The 26903-nt window shown below is 36.0% G+C and overlaps 3 protein-coding genes across 3 annotated transcripts in view; 2 read left to right on the top strand and 1 right to left on the bottom strand.

The window, feature by feature from the left end:
* The window catches only part of LOC106672063 (neuropilin and tolloid-like protein 1), a 28401-nt gene extending 24961 nt beyond the window's left edge, over positions 1–3440 (bottom strand). The window contains exons 1-2 of the mRNA XM_014403167.2: positions 2807–3440; positions 2542–2737 (exon numbers count right to left, since the gene is read on the bottom strand). Of these exons, the coding sequence (XP_014258653.1) occupies positions 2542–2587 (46 nt within the window). The 5' untranslated portion in view covers positions 2588–2737; positions 2807–3440. The remainder of the gene's footprint in view (positions 1–2541; positions 2738–2806) is intronic.
* Positions 3441–8328: 4888 nt separating this feature from the next.
* Positions 8329–14605, top strand: LOC106672041 (glucose-6-phosphate isomerase). The gene is made up of 10 exons (XM_014403136.2): positions 8329–8700; positions 8754–9120; positions 9181–9393; positions 11266–11505; positions 11912–12051; positions 12529–12712; positions 12772–12970; positions 13042–13108; positions 13192–13308; positions 14378–14605. Exons 1-10 carry the CDS (start codon positions 8570–8572, stop codon positions 14532–14534), a joined length of 1815 nt encoding a protein of 604 aa, XP_014258622.1. The 5' UTR covers positions 8329–8569; the 3' UTR covers positions 14535–14605.
* Positions 14606–17426: 2821 nt separating this feature from the next.
* LOC106672055 (cytochrome c oxidase subunit 5B, mitochondrial-like) lies at positions 17427–21800 on the top strand. The gene is made up of 3 exons (XM_014403161.2): positions 17427–17710; positions 17782–17855; positions 21547–21800. The coding sequence occupies exons 1-3, from the start codon at positions 17638–17640 to the stop codon at positions 21751–21753; spliced, it is 354 nt and encodes a 117-aa protein (XP_014258647.1). The 5' UTR covers positions 17427–17637; the 3' UTR covers positions 21754–21800.
* Positions 21801–26903: the final 5103 nt, after the last annotated feature.

A 26903-nucleotide genomic window follows, 5' to 3' on the forward strand; every position in this document is an offset into this window, starting at 1 on the left:
ATGAGACCTAATCCTACAGTCCAAAGAGACTTTAAAACCGTTCTTTTACCATGAATCTTGTAAAATAAACTTCATCTACCTTAAAATCTTTCTTTTACCATGATTGCCCCGAGGAATATCGAGTACTCTGGGGTGAGTGTGTGACGTCTGGAGAGTAAAAGTAAGTTATTAGCGCGAATGGAGTGGGTTCAACCCCGCCCCGAGGAATATCGAGTACTCTGGGGGAGTGAATGTGACCAGACTTCTATGTTTGTGGCGATGTATATGTTATGTATTGTATGTTGTGTATCAATTCTTAAATTGACAACCTGAGGTACTAACAAGAGGCTAGCTTTTTAAAATAACGACGTAATATACAAGTAAAAGCAGAGAGTCAGTAACCAGATCGAGATGCTCAAATGGCTGCAGTTCAATACAAAATACGCGAGAAAGACAGGAAAGAGAAGGAATACATGCGGAGGGCCGGCGATGACCTCAGCTGTTTGTCGGCCCATAAACCTTCCACTTTATATATATATATATTTACCATGATTTGTTATAAATAAACTTCAATTATTTAAATATAATGATTTGATAGTTGTTCAACTTTTTTTATTTCTTCACTTCTTTTGCTTTGTTTTCCTTTTCTTTGTTACTTAACTTGACAAAGTTTGGTTCTTTAAGCGACCTCAAAAAACAAAACATCTAAACTTCAAAAAAAATGATTGAATCTAATACATACTTTCAATTAAAGTATAATTTATTTACTAGTAGTTTTATAACAGTATTGATCACTGTGTCTGTTATTTGTGATATAAAAAGTATTGTATGATAATGACATTTTCTGCGTCAATCTATACGAATACCGACTGACAGGGATGATCATCGATGATCAATCCACGGGTGACAGACGAATCCAAACGGTATCACTTGAAGCGAAAACTACTGTTAAATAGAACAACGTTCGTAAATAATAATTTATGTTTTTTTTCTTTTTTAATTGCAGCATATATTTTGTTTGTGCTATTTTAAAAACATAAGCAGTCCAAAAATTTCAAATCCCGCAGTCGGAAGATCTAGGACAAAGAATTGCGCAGAGCTGCCAAGATGTCACGTCTGCCCCAAAAAAGACAACGGGCGAAGCCTGGAACTTGCTGGGTCGAAGACAAAAATTAAGTCATTTTAATTCCAAGGCTTTTGATACTTTAAAGCGAGTTCGTTTTTAAAATCAAGTCACACGCTGAAAGTTTTTAACAGTGGTAGCCCTGGTCGGTCACATTTTGGCTTTTCAAGTACAAGAGTATTAAGCATTTTTTTGCAGTTATTTCTAAAAGAATTTCTTGATAAATATAACAGAACAGAGGTATAAACAATTGTTTCCCGTGCCGCCATAAATGCTCACATTTTTCTATCTTGAAATATCCAATCGTCAAAATAAAAAATGAAGGGCCTGAAAAGTCAAGAATTGACTTTGCTGATTGATTCGTCATTTCCCGATACTTCACTTATCAAAATGTTTATAGCGACCATTACAATTTAAAATTTATTATATTTTCCAAACTTCCAATAGATAATAATTAATGTAGTTTTTATTTGTTTTATTATAATTAAACGAGCGTTATATAGGGTTAAATAATCGCCAATTGGTGGCTAAGCAAATGTTGGATGATGTTCAATTTTTTTTCTTAATTCTTTTATTAAATTTACAACCACTTATTTCATTAGCCTCAATTGGACGCATGCATATAAAAACTTAAAAAAGTTCAAATGCTTGACGGCTTGACACATTCGACCTAGACATCATCAGACTTTGCGCAATGTGGAGCGAATTAGATTAAATTCTTAACGATGTAAATAATTAAACAAAGTTTTAATCAAAGTCAAACCAGGATTTATTCTTTATACATTTTAAATTTACAGACGATAAGTGGACAAATTTCTTTAAATCACAAATCTATAAAATTAGCGTAACATTTATGTTTTGAACACGAATATAACTTCATAGATTTTGCATAACTTAAAATATAAAGAAAATGTGCATTTTGAAAAAAAGAAAAAACTAGTACTGAACAGCGTGTGTTGCTTCAAAGACATTCGGACCGATTTTACGAATTCTTTTGTTTATTCTGTCAATATTTTTTTGTTTTCGTTTGTAAAGTTTGTATTCGCATGTATTCTTTAAACTGTAAGAAAATATAGGGATGGATTTCAAACAGACTGAACAAATTAATGATTATATTTTATGAAATAAGAAGTTCATATTAGCAAAAAAAAAAATAGATTATGATCACCGTTTTCAAGACCTAACTTTTAGGTGAATTAAAGCCCATTTTTATCATGAGAGAATAGTGTTCTTTTTTTACAGTTTAAGACGATATTTGTTAGTTTAGGTATAAAAAAATGGAACTCGATGGTAGAACATGATGAATAGATGATGGTAGGACCCTTGTCAAGATTCGACTTTAGATCAATGAAAACCCTTTTTGAAAGGAGAGTATAAAGAGTTTAATTGAACGGTTTAAAATGAGATTATTTATTTATTTTCGGTTGTAAGTGACTTACCTGACATAACGAGCGAAGCGCAAAAGACGAAATAGACAAGTAACATAGTCAAAACCAAAAAAGGGGAAAAAATCGGGAAAATAAAAAGAAAAAGGAATTTCCCGGAAAATTAGCGCGGAAATTCCCGGAATGTCTTTCTCTTCCTCCTCTCCGTCCTGTGAGCCTTTATAAACAGGGCGTCATGAGGGTTTTTCATCTGGAAAATAGAAGCAAACGTGGAAAACCCATCCGGGTGAATCCTGTCTGTAAATGTTTTCTGTAATACCTGGACAATTTTTAGTTCGGCCTATCGCCGGGGTCGCCTGTCTGTGCGGTAAGGGAAAGATCTCTATTTTCGAAGGAAAACTGGAAAACCGGGGTCGTTCTCCTTCTGAAGATAGTCCTGATCCCGGTCTTCACATCTTGGGCGGCGGGCGTCTTGGATCCTCTACTTGCCGTGCACTCTGTCCACTTTCACTTTTCCGTCCGGCGAACGGGGGAATCGCGTAACACCTGTTTTCCGTGGAAAACCTTTTTCCGCGGGGGGTTTTTCCGAGGGAGGAGGTCGGGCGGAGATGCCGTCTCGTCCCCTTGCTTTTCCACAATCCTGTCCGCGATTTTTTCGGGCAGAAACTGGGAGGCTTATTTTTAAGACTTTTCCTTGGGTTTTCGACGGGGAACACGCCTTTCCCCGCGTCTAATATTAGACCCGGGTCTCGTCTTGGATTCGGCTCCGTCCTCCGGGTGGGGGGCCGCTGGGATGGTGGGATCGGGGATCCTGCGCTTCCCGGTCCATCCCGGCTATCGACCGCCGGAAACGAGGGGAACGACTGATCGCCTCGATTCACCATCCCTCGGAATCGGATCGATTGTACAAACATTGACGGAAAAACGGGTACACGGTGTACGACCGGATCTGCGATGTCACCCTCGCCGGTCCCACGGCCCGTCCAAACCGACATATCCACATATTAATAGCTTTTTTCCATCCTTGGAGGAGTCCCAGGGCGATGATCGCGACCTATGATCGATTCGGAAAAGTGCCGGGAATTTCGCCTTGACTCTTCTAATTAGAGAAGAAGTGTAATTTCAGACCCTTCCTCCGAGATTAAAAAAATTACTGAAATTTCTGATTTGGGACACGCCAAAACAGTTTCACTCAATCAGCCGTTCCAAAAGATTCGCTTCAACGAGTCGACAACTAAAAATTTTTGGCTTTAAATAATACCTAACCCGTTTCGCGTGTAGACCACGAAATTTTTCCAAACATACTAAGCTCTCGTCCACAAATTTATTATATAATTACCCAGTAAACATTTTACGACTTTACTAAAACACTACAAATCTGCTGTTAAAAAGAACAGCCAAACACAATGGATACACTTGTCACAACGCCATTTGTAATAGTCTTAAGGAATCAGTCCATCACATCTTTCGAAAAGAAATGCATCCCAGGCATACCTACCTAAGATGTCATTAAATCTAACATCTTCATCTAGGGAGAAGCGAAATCAGTTGCACATAGCCTCATTCTAGATAGGCTCATATAAGACACCTCCATGCTGAAAGAGGATCTTCGAAAAAATGTAATACTGGACACGTCGATAGACACCATGATTCTGAAGTATAACTTTATAAAGAAATACTAAATTATAATTCCAAAAAAGAGCATCATGGGAGAAATGTCTGCCAATATTAGGACGGTTGAAAACCCAACATGGCATCGAAGAAGGATTTTCTGGAAGAAAATTAAGAGATGTTAAAATATCTATTTCTCACGAAAAATTTACCACTGAATTGCAAGTTGTGGCTGTGGCTCTGGGCAAAAGAAATAAAAAGGAAGGGAATTAAAAGCCAGCTTCTATGTAGACAATCTGCACTCAAAGCCTGCCTTCACCTGAGGTAAGATTACGTACAGTATGGGGAGTGCAGAGGGAAAAATTCGAACAAACTTCTCTTGTCTCTGTCCTAGGGTACACAAGGGATAATGTAAAGAACTGGCCGACTCGATCGGTGTTACGAGTTTAATTCCAGAATTAAAAATATGGCTATCAATAAATTATTGTATCAGACTGACAATCCCATTGTGGCCAAAATAGCTGCCTCAGCATCACAGGATCAGGTAAGTAAGTTCTGGAGCCATAAAAGGTCACCACCGATTGTCGATGTTTTCGTAACGCCATTCCTCTCATCTAATCAGCGTTTTAGAATAGTTTAGACCCAATCTACAATGTTTCTTTCTTTGTCATAACACCTCGAATATACATGCGGGACTATTCCAGATTTCCATCAAGGATTTCTAACTTAATGTTTCAGGCTGGTGGCACGGAACTCCGTTCTCTGGTGGAGGATAAGGCTGGGTTTGTCCCAAACAAAGGTTGGCAGTCTGAGAGGAATTTTGTAATGGTCGGATCACTTTATCGGTCCAGGTTAACTGTGGTGTCCAAGGCTCTGTGGTTTCAAGTATACAGGGCATATCGCGGAGAGTGTCATATGTGTAGTAGGAGGTGCCGACTAAAATGCCAGGGCACCACGCGTGGCTTGAACGTATGAAAACTGTTGTGTCGGTGGTGGCGGAGATGGATGGTGATTACCAAGGTCGGGGAAGGCGTTCGGTCCAGGAGGTGGTTGATGTTCCATTCTGTGTGCTGAAGGGTGTTCGTAAACGGGGCGGAGGTCGCCTTAACCTTTATAGTTCTTAACCATACAACCCTTGCAATTGGCGTGATGTGTAATTACACGGATCAGAAACAACCACAGCTTAACCGTAAATAGAGAATTGGTCGGAGGGAGTCTCCAAATTGTGCTAATTTTGACTGCACTGAGGATTGGAACTACATAATTCTGGGAATGCCTTGAATATGGGGAAATGAGGGAAAATCTTTTCAGTGGTATCGAATCCTTGGTTGGTTGGGGTGGTCAAACCTTTTTCTATAGAAACATTGATTCCAGCTGGTAGAAATGATATATACTATGTAAGTTATTGTTTTATAAGGGAATAAGGCATTGAGGTGTGATTGAAAAGTACATATGTAATATCTTCATTTGTTCAGTAGAGCATGGTACCAAACAAAAAAATCCAGCAAATATAACTAAAGAGAGGCTAATAAAAAAGCTCATCTTCGCCTAAAATGCCTGATTTATTTTATAGTGCTATGCCCCCATGGACCTATGTATGTGGGATCTGGAGCTCTCTAGTCAAATCTCAGTTCCAGAGGACAAACAATTCAAAACTAACTATGAAGTTGTCACCCAATCCAATGCAAATCTGCAAAGACGACTAGCAGAAGTAGCAAATCATAAAACATAATTTCTGTTGTCATGCTATTAGAATCACTACACTTCCACTGTCAAAAATGTTTAAACACAGTTTATAAACTAATCTAAACTGTACTAGGCTTTATTTATTTTATTACGTGTCCGTCAATTGTTGAAATGACATCATACCACAAAGCATCGACGGTGTTTTTATTATAATTATAAAAGATGTGTTTGTAAACTGCTGAACGAGTATAAAGAAAAGTATTAATTCGTTTAAGCATAATGATTTCTAGAGCTTTAGATAATATTTATAGGTCGAAAATCATTTGGGGATGATGGCGATGAAAGAAGATTGGCGTGTAAGTATAAGTCTGTCGACCCAGTTGTGGTTGAATCAGTCTTTCACCTAGTGTTTTTTTTTTACGTTTAATACTATGAAACTGAACTTTGGTGCACACATAAATCGCTTGGTAGGCAACAGCAAAGCGGTTAATAGGACACTTCCCATTATTCAGAATGGAGTTTCGCATGAGCCAAAAGAATAAAATACTGATTTACAACGTGTTTTTCTTAAACCATGCCTGCTAGATGCTTGCCCAGCATGGAATTTTACCTGTAAGACAAACTTTTTTTGCTTTTGGTTTGCTATTTATTAATCACATTTCATGTTCTAACTACCTACCTTGCGTAAAGATTCAAAGATTTGCTCTTTTTAACCACTCTTTCCCGGTGCTCAGAGCGATAAAGTCAGGGGAGTTGGATTGACAAGCATTTTCTGTACTTTACCGCAGCTCTTCAACTAAGCTTGCTGGGTTATGATTCGCGCAGGCATTTTTTTTTTTAAATGGCTCCACAGAAAATAGTCAAGTGGAGTTAAATGGGGTGACGGAGTAGGCCAACAGATCGGGCTATGAGGTCTATCCACTTATCCCGGAAGTTACGATCCAAATAATCTGCAGAGAATTGTGCGCGGGGCATCCATCAAGCTAGAGAATCATTCTTTGTCGTTGTTGCTGAAGTACATCATCTGGTACATCATGTTGGTAAAACCTCCTTCAAAAAATTGATGAACTGAGCACCATTTAAGTTATTTTCGTAAAAATAAGACCCAATTTAATTTATTTCCGCTAAGTTCAAATCAAATATTGTAAACCACTGGATGATGACAAGAGTACAAAATTCTCGGATTTTCCTCTGCCCACGTTCGAAAATTCAAACGGTATAATATGCCATTAGAGGTGAACTTGGATTCATAAGTCTACAGGATGTATGGAAGAACGTTTTTTTCAGCCTCCCAAATCGACATTTTTGCAAGGGACGTTAGTCGCCTGTCATAATCAGAATCCCGAAGTCCCTGGACAAGATGAGAGCGATTCGGCTTAAAATTGTATGTTCGGAGTATATCTCAAATTTTATTTTTTGAAAAACCTAAAACCCTTCCAACATTTCGGAGGATGGAATTCGGATTTTCGCGATACAGTAAAATCTTCAGCTCATCGAAATTACGCTGCCGGTTTCTTGGTGATGGAACAACAACACGACGCGCAATACCACCACTATCAACAAAGCAGTCGTACATGACAACTCGCTCTTGATCGGAAAAATGTGCTCTTTGGTTCATTTTGAGTAGAATGCTGAATGTCACGAATAGGTGCTATTCGTAAAAGTAAAATTTATTTACTTCCAAGAATTAATATTTTCTCTTATAATGCCAGTTTGACAAACAAAGACAGAATGTAAACAATTGATATTTACTCTAGTGAAGAAGCAAATTATTGGAATTAACAACGAAACCAACGAAAGCGTTTTTTCAAATTTTTGCTATAACTTTGTCATTTTTGGACCAATTTAAAATCCGATTGCACCATTGTTTTCAGCGTAAAAATCTTTTAAAATGATGTGTCAGGATGAAAGAATCGAATTTGAAATTTTGAAGTTAAACTGGACCTGAGGTACCCTGCATAGTTTTTATCCAAAAAAGGTAAAAATTTGAAACTAGACTAAAAAATATTAAACAGAATTTTTTTAAATAGTTTCATAGGTTCAAGAGAAATGCAGCCGTGCCATCTAAAAAGGACACCCTGTATGTATCTGTTATTTGTACAGTTATTTATTTATAAGTTAATTTATTTAATATTAAGGTATTTATTTTGTACAAATTGTTTCACCTTCTGTTTGTTATTTTCATAATTTTTTTTCACAATTGTTAAATGTTAAATACTATTGCTCTTTATCATTTAAAAAATAATAGGAAGCATAGTGTACAAACACTTTCCCTACAAGTGGAATTTTTGTTACAAATATGTAATTGTACTATTTAAAATGAAATCATCCATCCATCCATTCAAACTATATATGTGAATTTTACTGTCAAATATGCGTTTAGATTTAATGTTGATGGGTCTGTTTGTTTAAAAATAAAAGTAATGTATGTTAATAGTAGGTTGTAACGAGATTTTAGAAGCTCTGGTAGGAATTAATTGTTGTAGGATGTGATTAAAAAGGGGAAAAAATCATTGTTGGAATATGTGCAGGGTCAGATAATAAGTGCACGCGCTCCATTCGACTTTCGATGCTCCAGATTAGTTGGATTGGTGTTTACGTAATGTTTTCGAAAGCAACCATAGCCGCCGGGAGGTTATGCAATCACGGAGGTCACCACTCCAATGCTGGTCGCCGATCGGCTTGTTGATCCCTCAGTTTGAAAATTTTGCACTTTCGGTTCGTCCAGTCAGTTCCAAATTTTGAGTGTTTTTAATTGCAAAATTTCTTTTTTTAATAAACAACCATGGAGTCGAAAGTGAAGCTGACAATGGAGCCGGCGTATCTCAAACTCCAGAAATACTACAATGAAAGAGGTTCAAATATAAATATGAAAGAGTTATTTGACACAGATCCAGATCGTTTCACTAAATACAGGTATTTTTAAATACATTATTTAAATTAAAAAAAAACTAACTTGGAAAATTTAGTGTGAAACTCACCACTCCGAAGGATGGCGACATTCTTGTGGACTTTTCGAAAAACAGGGTCACAGACAGTGTACTCGAGGCGTTGCTGGAACTTGCAAAGGCGCGCGGTGTCAGTCAGGCGTGTGCAGCTATGTTCGCCGGTGAGAAGATCAACACGACGGAAGACAGAGCGGTGCTCCATACCGCGCTCAGGAACCGGTCGAAGCAGCCCGTCTACTGCGAAGGTGCGGATGTCATGCACGAGATACGAGACCAGCTTGAGCACATCAAGCTCTTCACACAAGACGTGTTGAACGGGAGGTGGAAAGGCTACATGGGGGATGTGATGACCGATGTCGTCAACATCGGAATCGGCGGCTCAGACCTTGTACGTTTTTTATGTTCGTATCGCCATGCTCACATTTACATTTCTGTTTTAATGTTTCAGGGTCCTCTCATGGTCACCGAAGCGCTTAAGCCATACAGAAACTCTCTCAAGGTGCACTTTGTCTCAAACATAGACGGTACCAATCTTGCAGAGGTTCTAAAAACAGTCCAAAGAGAGACAACACTCTTCATCATTGCCTCAAAGACTTTCACCACTCAAGAGACCATGACCAACGCTTTATCAGCCAGGAAATGGTTCCTTGAAGTTGGAGGGGTAAATTTAACAATTAAACCATAAAATACATGTAAAAGTATAAAATATTTTAAATAACTGTAAGCCCCATTTAATTATATTAAAGCAAGGCAAACAAGGTCATATGTTATATCACTGGTCATATAACAGACCTATATTATTCTTTTACACTGGGCAGATTTGATAAATTGATCATAGTTATTTTAAAAAATTAAACTTTGCAACTGGCAAGTAAGGCAAGGTGTTCGACTTGTATTTGCCACACTAGTGGTTCTGGGTTTGAATCCTAGCAGATTACATGGCTTCTTAATTGATTGAAGTATGAAAAATGTATTGTAACTTGGTTTGACCCCTCGTCTGCGACACACAATGGGTACTTAGACGTTACGCACTCCCATATGACATGATAGGGAAAAATGAGGCAATCACAAGTCCTTCCATGACTGAACCTAGATAGATTTATTTCCTCTATTTTTATAACTCACCAGTCAGCTTCAGATTGTTAGTCAACCTCCATAGGCTCCTTAATCTTGCTTTTCTGGCTTTTCCTCTCCTAGCTGAAAGAATCTACACCAAAATCAGAAAAATGTAGAATGTGTTCTGCAGTCTCCTCTTATTCCTGGCAGTATCTCCACAGTATTTCTTATGTCAGTACTCCTATCCGGTTCATGTGCCTTCTTAGGTGCAGTGCATAGTCCAGGAGTCAAACCAATTTGTTGCTGTTACCTTCCCGTAATTCCTTTATAAGTCTTGTGGGCTTGGAGTCTTGCTCCGCCAGGTTTTGGACATTAAGGATCCATTTTTGGATGTATCATTTTATGTGACAAGGTGCTAGGCCATGAATTCATATTGGCTCCTTTTTTGGCCAACATGTCCTCTTTCTCATTACTTCTATGTTCCGAATGGTCAGGTCATTAATGTCACTACCTTCTCCAGGGATTCCATACAATTCCATAAGCTTTTTACCTTTACCTTACATGATGTCTCCTGACTGCTCAGAAACAATGACTATCTTGTGTAGAATGTGTTTCTAGTCTTTTTATTTCTCCAGTACAGTGAGCAATTGCTGTGATTTAGGAGTAAAAAACTAGTGTCTAATTTTAAAGACAGTTCACTCCGAGGACTCTAACTCCTGTGCCCCACAATGAGTAGTTGGATTTTAGGCCCTTATATTTCACAGGAATTACTAAATTAAAAACTAGTTAAGTACAGATAGTTTATGAACCACAGCAAAAACATTTTTATGATAGCTTATAACTCTCCCAGGTTGCTCTACCTTAAGTGAATTATTTCAAGAACATAAAAACATATCCACAACAAAACTAGCCAGCATTTTTTTCATGCAATATTTGAATTGGTCAGACTTAGGCCTAATCAATTGCTTGCATAATTGTACTCAGTCTCTTCTAAGATCAGCAGAAGTCAGCTCAACTGTACTATATGCTTATACTCAAATGTCCTTAGTTTGTCTATTTCTCAGCCCAAATGGGTTATGCTCAGTACTCTTTGACACTATTTCAAAGCTCACCAGTCTTCATCTCATATTCATTGGCACCAATGTCCTATGTCTAAAGCATCTTAATTTGTTCTCATTCTCTTCACAACTGCCCTTGGCTTTTTGGTGACTCATCACTAGGATTGCTTGTTTCATTTATCTCTTAGTTGACTGATTAATCTTTTAAGCCTCTTTTAATTAATTTGAAATGCTCTAGGTAAGGGGCATCCTTTTATGAATCCACTGCTGTCATCTGGGTTTTTTTTAAACAACCGTATTGCACTTTACATAACATTTTTTGTTTAAAAAAAATAAATGCAATAAAAAATAAGCAAAATTAATTTTATGCAACAGATATTTACTTTTAACATAATTAAGTTTGTTTCTTTGCATTATAGCTTAGGGACTTGAGACAGCACTTTGTGGCCGTTTCGACCAACAGGGGCAAAGTGAAGGAGTTCGGAATCGATGAGAAGAACATGTTCGAGTTTGGAGAGTATGTCGGAGGCCGTTATTCAGTCTGGTCTTCCATTGGACTGTCGGTCGCGCTGGCCATCGGTTTTCCCAACTTCGAGCAGTTCCTATCCGGCGCTTACTTCATGGACAACCATTTCAAAACTGCTGAATTCCGTAGGAATGTAAGTTCAGAAAAAAAGATTACGTTGGTAAACTAATATAAGTGACCTCTAGATAATACATATTTTTAATTTGATATTTGTTAAATTGTACAAATAAATAGACCTAATTTTATCTCTATATCTAATTTAATTTCAATAAAGCATTTGAGCTTGACTGCTTTCGACTAACCTCTCGTCAGCGTTCTCACAGATGTAAGATGGTTTTTTTGTTCAAAGTCTGCCCTAAAGGGTCATAAATGGTCACAACCGACAAACTATTCCGGGAACATCTCGTGTGTCACCGCATTGTTTTACAGTTCTCTTTCATTAACTGATATTTTCATATTAATTTAAATCATTTAAGACAAGTTAGAATGAAATTTTAATAATTATTTAATACAAGAATTGTTGCTTAATTTTACATCAGGTTCCTGTATTGCTTGCGATGATTGGGATATGGTATAACAATTTTTACGGTTCTGAGACCCATGCGATACTACCTTATGATCAATACCTACACAGATTTCCTGCATACTTCCAACAAGGAGACATGGAAAGCAATGGAAAGTGAGTAATTTCAATGACTAAAGACAGTTTATAAATTTAAATGCTCTGTTACCTTATCACTCCTTATTACCTATATTGAAATCCTTTGTAACTGACTGCTGCTTCAGAGGGAGAATGGGAATGAGTTCTTGGGAATCAGGCTGACACTTTTTATCTTCACTTTCTGTTGAAAATAAAATAATTTAAAATTTTTGCATAATGACCGCACATTCCCTTCATTAAGTACCTTTCATTCCAATTTTTCAACAAGACCTCTCTACATATTCCCATCCCGAGAACCTACCATGTCCTCGCCAGCTCCTTATTAATAATTTATAGTTAATCCCTCACACTGATTTCTCAGGTTTTTCATGGCATGAGTCCTCCGTGTGCTGTGACTGTATTTATTTATTTTTTACATTGTAATAATTGTAATATATGTACAAATGTGTATAGGGAACAAATAAAAATTTAAAAAATATATATTTATTTTTGTAGATATGTGACTAGAATGAATGAAAAGGCCAACTTTCCGACTGGGCCTGTTATTTGGGGTGAGCCAGGGACGAACGGTCAGCACGCCTTTTACCAGCTGATCCATCAAGGCACACGCCTCATCCCCTGCGATTTCATCATTCCGGCATTGTCCCACAACCCACTCAGCAATGGACAGCATCACAGGGTAAGCTTGAAAAATACTCACATCATGATATTTTATTTTATTTATTCTCATTTCATTAGCTTCTTGTCGCCAATTTTCTTGCCCAAAGCGAGGCACTTATGAAAGGGAAGACGGTCGATGAGGTGAAAGCCGAACTTAAGTTGTGGCCTGAGGAAAAGGCAAGTAAAATCATTCCACATAAAGTGTTTGAAGGAAACAGGCCGTCTAATTCCATCGTAGTAAAGAAAATCACTCCTTTCACCTTAGGCGCCCTCATAGGTATAATACTGCCACTTTATTAAATTTCATTCATAATTTTAATTTTTTTATTTATTTTTTTATACCACTAGCCATGTATGAGCACAAGATTTTCGTTCAGGGTGTTGTCTGGGACATCAACTCATTCGACCAGTGGGGGTAAATGATCCTTTTCTCTGATATTTTATATATATATAAAGAACATACAAAGAAAATAAAAAAACAAAACTTTGTCTTTTCAGCGTGGAACTTGGTAAACAACTGGCGAAAGTGATCGAACCAGAACTCGAAACACCGGAGGAGATCCAGACCCATGACTCATCCACAAACGGTCTCATGAATTTCATTAAAACACAATGGTAGAGAATTATAAAGTTAGAACACAAATCCCTTTTTAAAAAAAGTGCCTTAAATTTTTTTCGGTTGTATAAATTTTTATTTTTGTTTTTTAATTAAATACATATGTACCTTTCTTTTCTTTAATTGTAATCCAAAAAATTTTAAGACTTAAACCATGCATTCTCTTTATCAAGACATTTATTTTGTTATCTTTTTAAAGAATTCTATTTTTATATGCTTATAATATAAATTGTTGGTGTTGCCAGTGGGATATGAATTTCTATTAATCCAAAAAAAATTCAAGACTTAAACCATGCATTTTTCTTTATAAAGACATTTATTTTGTTATGTTGTTTAAGGAGTTCTATTTTTTGTATGCTTATATTATAAATTGTTGGTGTTTCTTGTGGGATATGAGTTTTTATGCTATCGCTGTTAAGAAATTAATTTTTTGAATTGACGTTTTTATCTATTTTGATCTCCACCATCCTAATTTTCCCCAATATACAATATTGAGTGTTTTAAAATCCACAAATAAAAAAATAGTTAATAAACGGGACATAACAGACATCATATACAATTATACACACATACTGAGTAATGTTGGATTATAAAATTGCAATTTAATGTGACAAAAAATGTTGAAAATACACATTTTACAATTTCAAAAATTCAATAACAGATATCAACCACTTCACCTTGAATATTATTAAAATAACTTGTTACGAGTGAAACAGTCAAGGATTTATAAACATTTCTATGTTAAAAATAATTTACAATTAAAATAATAAAAAAGTATCTTGCTTTATGAATACAGTTGATTATCCAATGTTTGTTTAATGGATGTTGAAATTATATATTTATGATATACTCTGCATCTGTGTATCAAGAAAAGTTCATGTAAATTATATTTTTCTTGGTAAATTGTGAATTCTGCTTAAAAACTATGTAACTTATATCAATGGGTTTGAAGTACTTTTTCAGCCAGGTGACCAATATTTAAAAAAAATCACTCTTCAACTTACAATATTTAAAAGAAAAGTTGTACCAAAGTTTCTCGCAGTGTGTTTTCTATTTCTTGTTTTACAGCGGCTTTTCTATTCTTACGAGACTGCGGAAATCTATTTATACATTGTGCTATGCCGGTGTCTATACTACGATGAAGAGATTCGAGCCGGTTAACATCGCCCTTTCGACGAGTATGTTCCTCTTTTGGTATCTCTACCCTCCTAAATCATGCTTTTGAGAGGAAACATAAAAAATAATTGTTTTACAATTGAAAATTGTCTAATTAAAATACTTTGCTTTATGTTTATATTTCATTTTTTCTTTCTTCATTCATTCTATTAAAATGAAAGATGGAAATGTATTTCATTATAGCATGCATACAATTCACAGTGTAAAAAGTAAAACTATAAGGCCACATCACAAACTATTAGCTTGATAATGTTGTTAATCATGTTCAAAATTGGCTGTAATGACCATATATACATAATTAATGTTTACTAATCGATTGGTTATCAAAAAAAATTTGTTTATGCAAACTGCAAAGAGAACCCAGTTTATCTGTATAATCCAAGGGAAATGTAAACTTGTACACTGACAGGCAAAAAATTCCACCCACTTGTAATTTAACTTGATTTTTATATATTAATCAAAGTTTCACGTTTTTTAACGATTAATAATTGAGTCTTTGTCTAAAAAAGTTTAAAAAAATGTAAATTGCTAAGGAAAATGAAAAATCAAAGAAAATACGGATAGATAAAATTTGTTTTAATTGTTAGATTTTTAATTAACATTTCAATATTGCTTATTTACTCCACTTGCCTTAATTACAACTCGAAGATGCCTCAGCATACTTTCTACCACTCTGGAAATGTCTCTGCTGGAAGTTAGACCATACTTCAAGATCGTGGAGTGTATCAGGAAGTGCTCTTATTTGTCATTTGAGGTTATCCCATAAATGTTAGATGGGATTCAAAGTCTGGAGAACGGGCTGGCCAGGCTAAGACTCTGATGATATGCTGTTGAAGGTACGTTTGTACTATGCGAGCGACATGTGGACAGGCATTATCGTGCATTAGAATAGGATTGTCGCTAATTTCATTGAAGATAGTCAATGCATGATGTCCCAAAATTTCATCCACATAGCAATTGGTCATCAAAGACCCACCAGCAACAACAACCAACTTTGTGCGACTCCATTGAAATTCCCGTCCATACCATCACTGAGCTACTTTGAAAAGGTTGACTCTGGGAAACCTTACAGGCTTTGTACCTTTCATTTCGCTTTCTCCACACTCTTTCATGCCCATCTAAAGATACTAGAGCAAATCTACACTCATCTGTAAAAAGTACAGTGGACCAATCGTCCAAAGACCAATGGCTGTGTTCTTGAGGAAATACGAGCCGTGTAACTCTGTGTGCTCTAGTCAATTCCTGTCTGGGGAATGGCCATCAGTCCATACTGACTTAATCTTCTTCAAGCAGTGCATTCAGAAATTTGGACAACTTGAACTTCCTGGAGCTGATGAATCACTCTTACAACAATAAGGTGCTGGTTTCACAAAATTCTCCAAGTCAAGAAACAGTCATTCTGTGGTTCTGTTACATACAGCATCCAGAACAGGCCTTCTATGGTAGGACCCATTTTCTCGAAAACTTCTAACAGCGTCTCGTAGAATTTCGTAGGGAACACCGATGGCGATAGCCACATACCAGATGGAACGTCAATTATCAATAAGTGCCACACCACGCGCATCCTCAGCACTAAGTGGCATTTTAAAGTTTAAAAATTGAAAGTAAGAAAAGAAAGATGAAGACTAAACATAAACAGCTTTATCGCTTCAGAATTTTGAAATTCCGTAAAAAGTAGACATTGAAAAATCTTTTTTCCTTGTTTCAAATTACGGATTAAGTGTATTTACCTCTAATTGATATTCCCAATTTAAAACATAATCAAATATTTATTGATAAAAACAACGAGACAAATTAAAAATTTTCTTTTATTGAAGAAATAAAAAAATCAATTGGGTGGAATTTTTTGTCTGTCATTATACATTGTATTAAACTAATACATCATCAGATATTTACATGTTGTTACATTCAAGTTGATGGAAATGAATTAAAAATGTCTATACAGAATGAAAATATTGGCCATTATACATAGTGAGCATTGTTCACTGTTTCATTACGTATAATGCTCACCAAATAATTCGTTCATTATGTAAAAAGTCAAATTGTTTTATGCAAGGTGAATAAAAATTAACTGTCCAATTTAAAAAAAAAGTAGTAATGACCATATCACAATATTACTTTTGTTCTTTACCCAAAAAATCCAACACAGGACCTTTATGCAAAATGAATTATAATTTCTACGCAGACTGAATATTTATTCGTTATACATAATGTGCATTGTTCATGTGTCATTATACGCAATGCGTGGTGATTGGTAACCGTTAGTCATGATTATTCAGAGATCGTGATTGTGTGTTGTGTTGAGAGTGCCCCACACAACACAACAATGGCACAATTATGCAGGAAACAAACACTTTGAGCCCTGAAGATGATCATAATAAAGATCGAAACGTTAGCACGATAAAGAAAATGTTTTTCTGAAACCTATGTCACACCAGATCACATATCACGATCTCCGAATAATTATTTAGAATGCCAACCTAATAATTCGGTCATTATACAAAATGTCCAAAATGAACTTTTTCCTTTATGCAAGCTGAATAAAAATTATCTGTCCAATTTAAAGAAAAGTAGTAATAACTATATCACAATATTGTACTTGTGTTTATTACAATTCGATTGTTCAGACTGACTGTCATTACACAAAAATCCAACACAAGACCTTTGTGAAAAATTAATTAAAATTGTCTGTATAGACTGAAGACAAAATGCGCCAATTAACTATTTCCTTTATGCAAGCTGAATAAGAATCCTTTTTAATAATAGTTTTTTTAATTCTACCCAAAACCAATAGTAGATTTATTGCCCTAGATAATAGATATATGAATAAGTGAAGGTGTCGGTAGGAAAATATAGATTTTTCAGTCAAAATCGACGCGGTTTGGAGCTTGGGCGGAATTTTTGAAATTAAGCGGTAAAATTGAAATATAGAAAAATAAATATTAGACGATTTGTATTAACTGGTGTTTTTGTTAAAAAAATTAGATCTTTCGTTCTTTGTAAAAGCGACGTGTTGATTACTTTTAATTTGTCGATCGAGTATTCGGCAACGATCGTGTAGACGGTGGTTTTTCACAGCGACCCAGAGATCAGGTGCTTCGTACGTTCATCGTTCATACTTCCAAACTCCTGCCTCATAGAAATTTGGAAAGATGGCCGCCCTCAGGACTGTGTTTAACGTCTCGAAGAGGAACATTTTCCTCTCCGCCTCGAGATTCAACACGGGTGATTATCAGAAAATACGAATAATTTCCTTCCCTTGAAACCGGCTAATAATTTCCTTCGACAATTTTCAGAGATGCCCGACCCCATCGATCACGCCACTGGTATCGAAAAGAGAGAACTCCTAGCTAAAATGGCTGGAAACGAGGTGAGGGAAGATTTATTATTTTGAAAATCCTTCGCACTTAAAGACAATATTTAAACTCGCGGAGGTTGTACTGGGCTTTCTGTCCTTGGAATGGTGCCCTGTTCAATCCTGTAACATATACATTACCTACCATATTAGACTCTCAATTTAAGTAAAAAATAAATTGATCACTTTATTCGGTGCCTGAGAAGGGCTCGACATTAGTTTCTCTGATCACTCAAGCCTCGTCGCAAACCCCTTCAAATCACTTTATTGTTTTCCTCTAACTGAAACCATCATTTGTCTCAAATGGGCACAGTGTAGGGCTCGCATTCAAACCATTTCAATTTCCTTAATACATTGCGCCAGCATTTTTCCTAATGCTCTACTAGTATTTGATTATCATGTCTAAATTTGCAGGTCTCAAAAGATACTTGTAGCAAAATTGATTTCAATTACTTGCGGTAGATTGTACAGGGCGTTCTCCCTTGGAGTGTGGCTGCCTGTCTGCTCTAGACTGATCCTTCAACTTGGCGGTGGCTGCTGTCTAACTGGTTCCTCCTGTCAACTGCTTCTGAATCAATTGACCGTCAGCTCAACCGACGTGGGCTGCTCTTCAACAATCAACTCATCTCGTGTGTTGGCCACTGTTTGACTATTTTTGTGAGTCCTTGAGTCGGCTTCCGCCTTGAGTTGACCGACTTTTCCAAATCGTCCCCAATCAGGGTACGGAAGAAAAGGAAAGAGAAAAATTGCTGGGCCAGATGGTCAGCTTCCTTTTTTTCAAGGGTTGACTGTGCAATAATTCCCAATAATTGTCAAAAGTTTCCGTTACACAGCCTCCTGGTGGTCCGTGTCGATGGACATTCGGCAATGAGTGTATAATGTTGACCCCAATTCATAATGTCCCGCACTTGGATGGACTGAGTCCGCGACAATGTTCCCACTATTCATCTATTATTTTTCTATGGCTTCCATTTTTTTGGAGCATGGGTAATGAGAATCCCCTCCCCCCAAAAAAAAAACTTCTATGTTGTAGGAAATGTTTGCTGCCTACCAGGTGGGTAACCAACCAACCGATCTACAGCCTTATTTCCAACATATCACATGCCCACAAGAAAAGTGACACAAGTTGAAAAATTATAAAAACCGGATTATTTGTTTTTTGAAGTTTCGGATATGTGATGCTACAGGATGCTAGGTGGGCTCTTAGCTTGTAGGCACTGTGTCATTTTTGAATTGGCTGGAACGAACTGTCACCGTTCACAAAAAGTGGCACGTATGGAGTTATATCAGTTTTTTCTTCTTTAGTGAAGGATTTTACATACTGGAGTCACATTTTCACATTATGAAAAACAATTGTTAAATCAATTGTACAAATATAGGGGTGTTGGTGGCCGCAACGGTTTAGGCATTGACATGGTGCTCATCACTAACATAAAGGGTCCCCGGTTCGAATCCAGTGGCCCTGTATTGAAATCCGACATCCTTCCAAATGGGATTTTTTCAAATGTACCAGCACCCTGAGGGTTTATATGACCTCTGCTGTTGCAGACCCTTGTAAAAAAAAAAAAAAAGAAAAAAAAAGACGTTTTTCATAATGTGAAATTAATATAGGCCCTGATGATAACCTTAAAATATATCAAAAGTTTGGCAGAAAAAACTGAATATGCATTTTTTTCTTCAAGATCATACCTTGATCTAGTGTTTGTGAATTATTATAATAAATTATAGTTTCATTTCTTTTATTTTAATAACATTCTTACTTATAATATTGTTTTTCATATTTTTTTTTAACAGTGTTGTCTTTTAACTTGCAACATTATTAATGTCACAAGCGGGATCCCCACAACCTTTGGCTTAATACGCCACTGCTCTAACCGCTTGAGCTATCATAACTTCAGTCTGCTCAGACACCAACACATTTCCAATTTTTCATCTTGACCAAAAACCTTAGACAAAAAGAATAATTAATTGGAATAACTTAATATGATCAATTATGACCATTAAGCAAGTATTGATTTAGTAATGAAAAGAAGTAATTATTTCATAAGACGCTGAGAATCAAATCCTGATTACATGACATTGGAAAATATGGCAAAAAGAGGGAAAAGTCTAATGGTTTTAGGTTGAGATGGGTAGTTGGTATCCAAGTGGATCGAAGTCAGGATAGCTCAAGTGGTTAGAGCAGTGGCATATTTAGGTCATAGGTTCAAATCCTGCTCGTGACACTAAATTTTCATCTTGACCAAAAACCTTAGATAAAAAGAATAATTAATTTGGTCACTTATGACTACTTAACAAATGTGGATTATTAATAGTTTCAATGATTTTTTAAAAAATGTTTTGCCCTGACTCCAGGAGGAAAGCCCATTTGGGTCAGAAATAATGTTAGTAAGACTTTCTACTTGCTTGTTTGTTAGGCTTGTATGTTGTCTGTTACTATTACATAAAAATTAATACCCTTACAGCCATTCATTGACCATCATTATCGTTAGAACAAGAAAGATATCCAGCAAGAAATTTGTCACAACTCAAAGGGGTGTTTTTTAGGGGTAGTACAGCTGGATTTTTACAGCTTAGTGTTTTCGCTTAGGTCTTGGAGAAACAAATGATTGATGGATCATGACAGTTTTTATTGCCAGTAATGGCATATACATAAGTTTAAAAAAAATTTCATTTGGCTCTCCTGTAAAATTTTCTTTTGTTGAGTTGTGTACGTAAAGTTTTCTTGTGGGTGTACGATATATTTGACCTCCCTTACAACCTTTTTACAGGTCGCTGTCTTAGAAAGGTCAGTTATGACCGGAATTAAAGAACTAGAAGCAAGAATTGTTTAAAAAAATTTTGTATGTATACATTCATCTCATGTCTAATTGGAAGCAGAATGAGTGCACCATGTCTTCACAAGCAGCAATTGCAACTTCTATATGTACATTTATTTTAATTAAACAGAAATAAAAAAGATGGTAGTAAAGACAACTTTGATGTCAGAAATATGCACACAACAGATCTGTTCAATGTATTTGAGTTGGAGTATGGCTTGTTTTTCTGAAATTGTGTCTTATTTTTTCCGATCTGGATACAGGGAAACACAGATAGATAAACTGGTAGAGCAGAATTTCTTTATTTTTTCCTTTCAAACAGAAATAAGGAGATAAATTGTGCTCATTCTTTACAGCCTTCATTCTTTGGTAGTATGGATCTTAATGTTTGATATGATATGATGTTTGATACAACTTGCTAGGTGCTGTTAACTTTTTTAATAATTTAAAAAAAAAAATAATATAGTTTTTCAGACTGATACTATTGAATCTGGACTGAATAAAACATGTCCTGATTTACAGGCTTTTCCGTTGCAAAGATTTATTTTTTCATGTATTGCCAGTGTCTGTTTTTTATTACATATTTATTTAACTAAAAACAGTAAAAGTTTAGAAAAAAATTGCAATAATCATTTTGTGAGGCAAAAAGTAATGGGATTCAGAAAATTTGTAAAACGCAAATATTTTTATTCGGATTAATTTATTCATACTCAGAGCTAACCACATTTATCTCTTGACAAAGAAACTGATTTAAATTTACAGTTAAAATTAAAATCAAAATGTAAAATTTTAGATTTAAATTTCAAACAAGGCCAATCTTAAATTTAAACCATAATCTTCAACTTCTAATGGGAAATATTAAAAGTGTTTATTCATTGTTTTTTTAGAATCCTTTTGACTTAAGGGTTTTGAAGAGAGGACCTGGCACTAAGGACTGTCCGAATCAAGTCCCATCCGCGTATGATTCCCGTATTCTAGGCTGCATCTGTGAAGAGGATGCCACCACAATTAACTGGATGTGGCTCCATCAGGGCACGCCTAGAAGATGTGCCTGTGGCCACTGGTTCCAGCTCGTTTACAAGGCCCCAGTTTAAAAAGATGGAAAAAAATAAAACCCAAGCGAATAAAGTTTAGTCGTTCACTTGTATTATATGTAATGTTGTTAAATAAATTTTAAGTTAATAAAATTAATTAAAACAATTATTTTTATTATTTATCATTTACAAATTAAAATGTAATTCCATCTCAATTCTAATATGCTAAAAATGTGCTTAATTGTTTTATGCGAGTTTGTTTTATATTGTCTGTACAACTCATTATGATGAATGCACTTCAGACTAATACCATAACCCCTCCTCAACTGAGGTTGTCCTTCATTCCAAGGACTGGAGTGCTTCAATAAGAATAAGAAATTGACTTTAGAACGTTTTTCACTTATTATTCTGGATAGGGGTACTGATAGATAAAAATAGATTTCATAAAATTTGTAGGTTTTAAATTTCCATGTGTTTTAAGAAGAATTTACCAGACCATAACATACTTTTTTTTATACTTCAAATACATGTGCCTGATTATACGATAGTAGTTTATTGCCAAGTTTGAAGACTTTCCATTCAGACCCAGATTTTATCAATGTGCTGTTAACAGTTTGTTGTATGTATTTTACTCAAGCATTTGTATCTAATTGTCCAATTAACAATATTGACCAGTTAGACTAGTTATTCAGATATCGTGAGATGCGGTCGGGTGTGATGTAGGTTTGAAAAACATTTTCTTTATCGTGCCAACGTTTCGATCTTTTATTGAGATCATCTTCAGGGCTCAAAGTGTTTGTCTTCTGTGTAATTGTGCCATCCTTGCGTGTCGTGTTGAGAGTCCTGTATCACACCCGACTGCATCTCACGATATCTGAATAACTATCGATTAACGGTCACTAATCTCTACACAGTTAGACTAGTATTGATAATCAATCTAACATCATTGTATGAAATCATTAATAGTTTTTCTCCTTCAATTTTCAGTATATACAGTTGCCCAATATATATTTTTTTTAATAAAAACAAAAAAATTTTATAAGAAATTTGCTTTTACTGATTGTATAAGCTCAAATCTGCACATACTCATTTGAACATGTTGAGCCTATCACTTCTCGTAGCTTATTCAAGCTCCTGTAATAATACAATTTACAGGCTGAGCTCGAAAATCACCCATCCCGGGTTTTGGCAGTATGGGGTCATATCTTGGTCTACCAGCCATCTAGCTGCCGAGGTTGGGTTTCCAGGGACTACTAACTATTCACTCAGGGTGGTGGAGTACTCGGTATTCCTCAATTATATAACTAACCTAATCGAGGGTCGACAGGATACTCAATATTTTGTTCTTGGTCTTCTCACACGCATTCACACCAATAAATACATTCAGTCTCAACACTCACTAGGGGACACAAGACTGTCAGTACTCAACCCTGGAAGAACAGGGGACCCAAATATTCACTAGGCCCTTCCCAGCTAAAGCACAATTCTCATATCGGTTGGTATTCTTACTTACTCTCAATAAGGAGCCAAGGAATGGCACCCTTCAATTAAGTTGGAAACTTGGAAAGCAAAATTTCTCTTCATGCTGGATGCTTACATGGACTTTGGCCTAATGTAAGTTCCTGTGTGTCAACCATGATGGCTACAAGTCATCCTCCAGAGGCTATCTGTCAACAGTGCTCCATCATAAGCTTCTTCGCTGATCCATCGATGCTGCCATTGCCTTTTAATCATGTTTTTTATTATATTTTTGTGTCAGGACCGTCGTGGTGTGGTGAAGTCTGGCAGTTGGGATGTCCTGTCCTTAGCTACGTAGCCTTTTCATTTCCCTCCGGAACATTGTGTCTGGGGAACTACACAACAACCACCATTATGCCAACACGCTCCAGTTCCTGGTTTCATTCCAACAGGATTACCACGAGGAAGTCGATTACTAATTATCATTAGTAATTGTGGTGATTTAGAAAAACGTTTACTACATTATATAACTAACTTAATTGAGGGTTGATGGGGTACTCAATATTTTGTTATCAGCCTCTTTCACAGAGATTTATTCACAACAATAAATACATTCACTCTCAACACTCACAAGGGGACACAAGATTATCAGTAGTACATGCAATAAAACAACCCTGTTTGGAAAAGTGGACCCAAATACTTGCAGCCGTGCTCAAGTACAATTCTCAAATCTGGTGGCATTCCTGTACACTCTGAATGGAGCCAAGGAATTGCACACCCCATCCAAGGTGGGGCACATCGAGCAACCAGACACATAAGCGTTCTTTGGCACAAAATTAAGTGTCTGTGTGTCAACCTCGCATGGCCTATTCTTAATCGGTGCAGATAACCCTTCTTCTACGAGTCATATCTTCCGAGGGCCACCCATCAACAGTGCTCCTGATACGTGAGAGCTTCTCTGTTGAACCAGTCCATTGACACTGCCACCTTCTTTTAATCATGTTTTTATTGCATTTTGAGCATCAGAGATTGCGATTGTTAGGTCCGGAGGTTGGGACGTCCCAGCCTTACCACCTCGTCTGCCTTTTCATTACCCTCCATACCAATGTGTCCAGGTACCAGACAACAACCACAATTTTGCTCTAGTTCATGGCATCTCAACAACAAAAGCACTATGAGGGGGTCCATGGCAAACCTGTCACCAAGCTGAGGGAGTTGGTGTAGACCAGGTCAGCAGAAGAAAAATTATTTTTTTATACTGGTAACTGTACCCAATTACAATTTCTGTAAGATTTTAAAATATACATATATAATAATTGAAACAAATAATAATATACATATTACAATAATTAAAAATATGGACCTATTATACATAACAAACACAAATAAAATATTGTAATTTAAAAAAAAAAAAGTGTAAATTGACTTAAGGAAAGGTAAAATCATGACAATGTAAAGGATGTTTATTACTTGTTTACATGAGACAAGGAATCAGACTAAATTTTTTAACTAGTATTAAACTGTGGAACATGGGAATTCAGCAAATTGATTCATTGTGGACAGTTGATCATATTATTTAAAAGTTTGTAAGAAAATATTAGGTCATTTTGTCTTCTTATGTTTAGTGGTTCAGTTCTACCCATTCCATAATAAGTTTGTTCAGTGTATCTAGGTATGTTCTAGTAATTTTAAACGAGAGAGTGTGAATAAATCATTGCTGTACATATCCTATTGAATTATTGGTATTTTCTGATGTGGTGGCCAAACATCTGAACAGTATTCTAAAATGGCACGGACCATTAAACTGTATAATCAATGCTTCTGAATCTTCAAAAGTTTTTATAGTTCTATGTAAAATACCTAAAATTCGGTCTGCCTTGTTAATTATTGATGTACAATGCAAGTTAAATGTCAGGTTGTTAGAATAGGTTATTCTAAGGTCTTTAATGGTAGTCTGCCTGTCCAATTGGTTATTTTGTACCGCATAATATGGATAAATAAAATTTAGATAATTGATAGAATTTAAACAGAGCATTCTAATTGATTGTATCCTAATCTATATCAAGAGAATTTTGTGGCTTCATTTTTGTTTGATATTTTTTTCTGGATTATAAAAAACTTATTAAGCTTTTCCAACATTTTATAGGACTTTTGAGGCTCTTTCTGCCTCCTCAGTTTATATTTTGAATATCAACAACCAACACCAATTCATAATATGTATACACCCATATTAAAAACAAACAATTTACATTATCAAGAAAAAATTATTTTGTAATAAAAACAAATATAAAAGAAAAACCGTGGTTTTTTTTTTTTTCTGAATCTGAATCTGAAATCTGCCATTACAGTGTTAGGCAATATGTTATTTAAAGGGAAAGTTTCCCTTCTTTAAGAAATCTGTAGATCAAGTCAAAAATTTTAATGTTGTTACTGGCAAGTAACGTCTCTAGATTGATAGGCCAGGAAACACTTGGGATAGAACGCAAATCATTAAAAAGTATATCTCTTTCTCGTTCAAATTCCGGGCACTCTAGTATAATGTGTCCAGGGTTTGATGGGCAGTCACAAGTTGGGCAGTTGGGAGATGTCTGTAACCCTATCCTATACAAATAACTTCCCCAAAGGCCATGATTCGTCTTTAACCTGAAAACAGTCGTATGATAATCCTTGGGCCTAACAAATTCTGAAAACCACGGTTTCGACTTAAGAGTAGGGTACAATGACCGGTAATAGCTTCCAGTATGGTCTGAATTGTATTCTTTCTTCCAAAGTTCTAAACATAATTTATGCACATAATTTTTTGCGTCAGATTTTGGAATTTTTATTTCGTAACGTATGCCGGATGTTGTGGCCTCTTTAGCCAAAGCATCAACAAACTCGTTCTCTTTAATCCCTGCATGACCCTTAATCCATCTTAATTTCACAATTTTCCCTGCGACTTTAAGGTCAAAAAGTTTTTTTCTCACCTCTGTTAAAATGTAATTTCTGCCTATATAGTTTGGGGATAAGTTACAGTACATATATAAGTTACAGACAAAGCTCTGTCTACTGCGGTAAGTTCAGCTGAGAACACGGTGATTTGATTGGGAAGGACGTATTGTTCCTTGTATTCTTTATTGGAAACATAAAAAGCACATCCCAAATTGCCATCCAACAGAGACCCATCTGTAAAGATAAGTTGATAGTCTGGATATAATTCTATCATATCTGCAACAAATTCTTTTTGAGAAAAATTGGGAGAGGCTTGAGAATAGTCTTTTAAATAATCAATATCTGCTGCCGTAATCAATAAACTGTATTCTAACTGGTATACAGGGTCTATGGAATTTTGCTGCAGCGAGTATATGAAGGGTACGATTTGAGTGAAAGCAGAGACTAATGATGGAGGGTTCTTTTTTCCCCAGTACGCCTCTATATTTACTTTTTCTGTGAGAGTGACAATCTTTTTAAAATTTTGGCTGTCCTGACTATACAGTTTGATAAGAAAATTTAAACCCAACTTTAGCTGTCTTATTTCTAAAGAAGTTTCACATGTTTCAGCCGCTAATGATATAATTGGAGTACTAGGAAGACCGCCCAGAATTCGTCTTAGGCAAGAGTTACGAAACGTATCAATTTTTTTAAGGAAAGATCGAGAGGCCTGTCCATAAAAAACAGAACCAAAATCAATGACCGGTCTAATGGAAGTTATGGTACCGTCTTCCAGAATCCACAGCATCTGAGTCAGCAAACTTCACTTCCATATAAATAGG

The sequence above is a fragment of the Cimex lectularius genome, unplaced genomic scaffold (genome assembly GCF_000648675.2).
Source record: "Cimex lectularius strain Harlan isolate CLEC.00 unplaced genomic scaffold, Clec_2.1 scaffold170, whole genome shotgun sequence".
Taxonomy (NCBI): Eukaryota; Metazoa; Arthropoda; class Insecta; order Hemiptera; family Cimicidae; genus Cimex; species Cimex lectularius.

What these genes read in the sequence shown, in the direction of transcription:
- LOC106672041 (XM_014403136.2), top strand. Translation starts at nt 8,570, where the DNA reads ATGGAGTCGAAAGTGAAGCTGACAATGGAGCCGGCGTATCTCAAACTC. An exon ending in GAATCGGCGGCTCAGACCTT is followed by an intron (nt 9,121 to 9,180) that starts GTACGTTTTTTA and finishes TTAATGTTTCAG; the next exon opens with GGTCCTCTCATGGTCACCGA. An exon ending in AATTTCATTAAAACACAATG is followed by an intron (nt 13,309 to 14,377) that starts GTAGAGAATTAT and finishes CTTGTTTTACAG; the next exon opens with CGGCTTTTCTATTCTTACGA.
- LOC106672055 (XM_014403161.2), top strand. Translation starts at nt 17,638, where the DNA reads ATGGCCGCCCTCAGGACTGTGTTTAACGTCTCGAAGAGGAACATTTTC. An exon ending in CGCCTCGAGATTCAACACGG is followed by an intron (nt 17,711 to 17,781) that starts GTGATTATCAGA and finishes GACAATTTTCAG; the next exon opens with AGATGCCCGACCCCATCGAT. An exon ending in CTAAAATGGCTGGAAACGAG is followed by an intron (nt 17,856 to 21,546) that starts GTGAGGGAAGAT and finishes TTGTTTTTTTAG; the next exon opens with AATCCTTTTGACTTAAGGGT.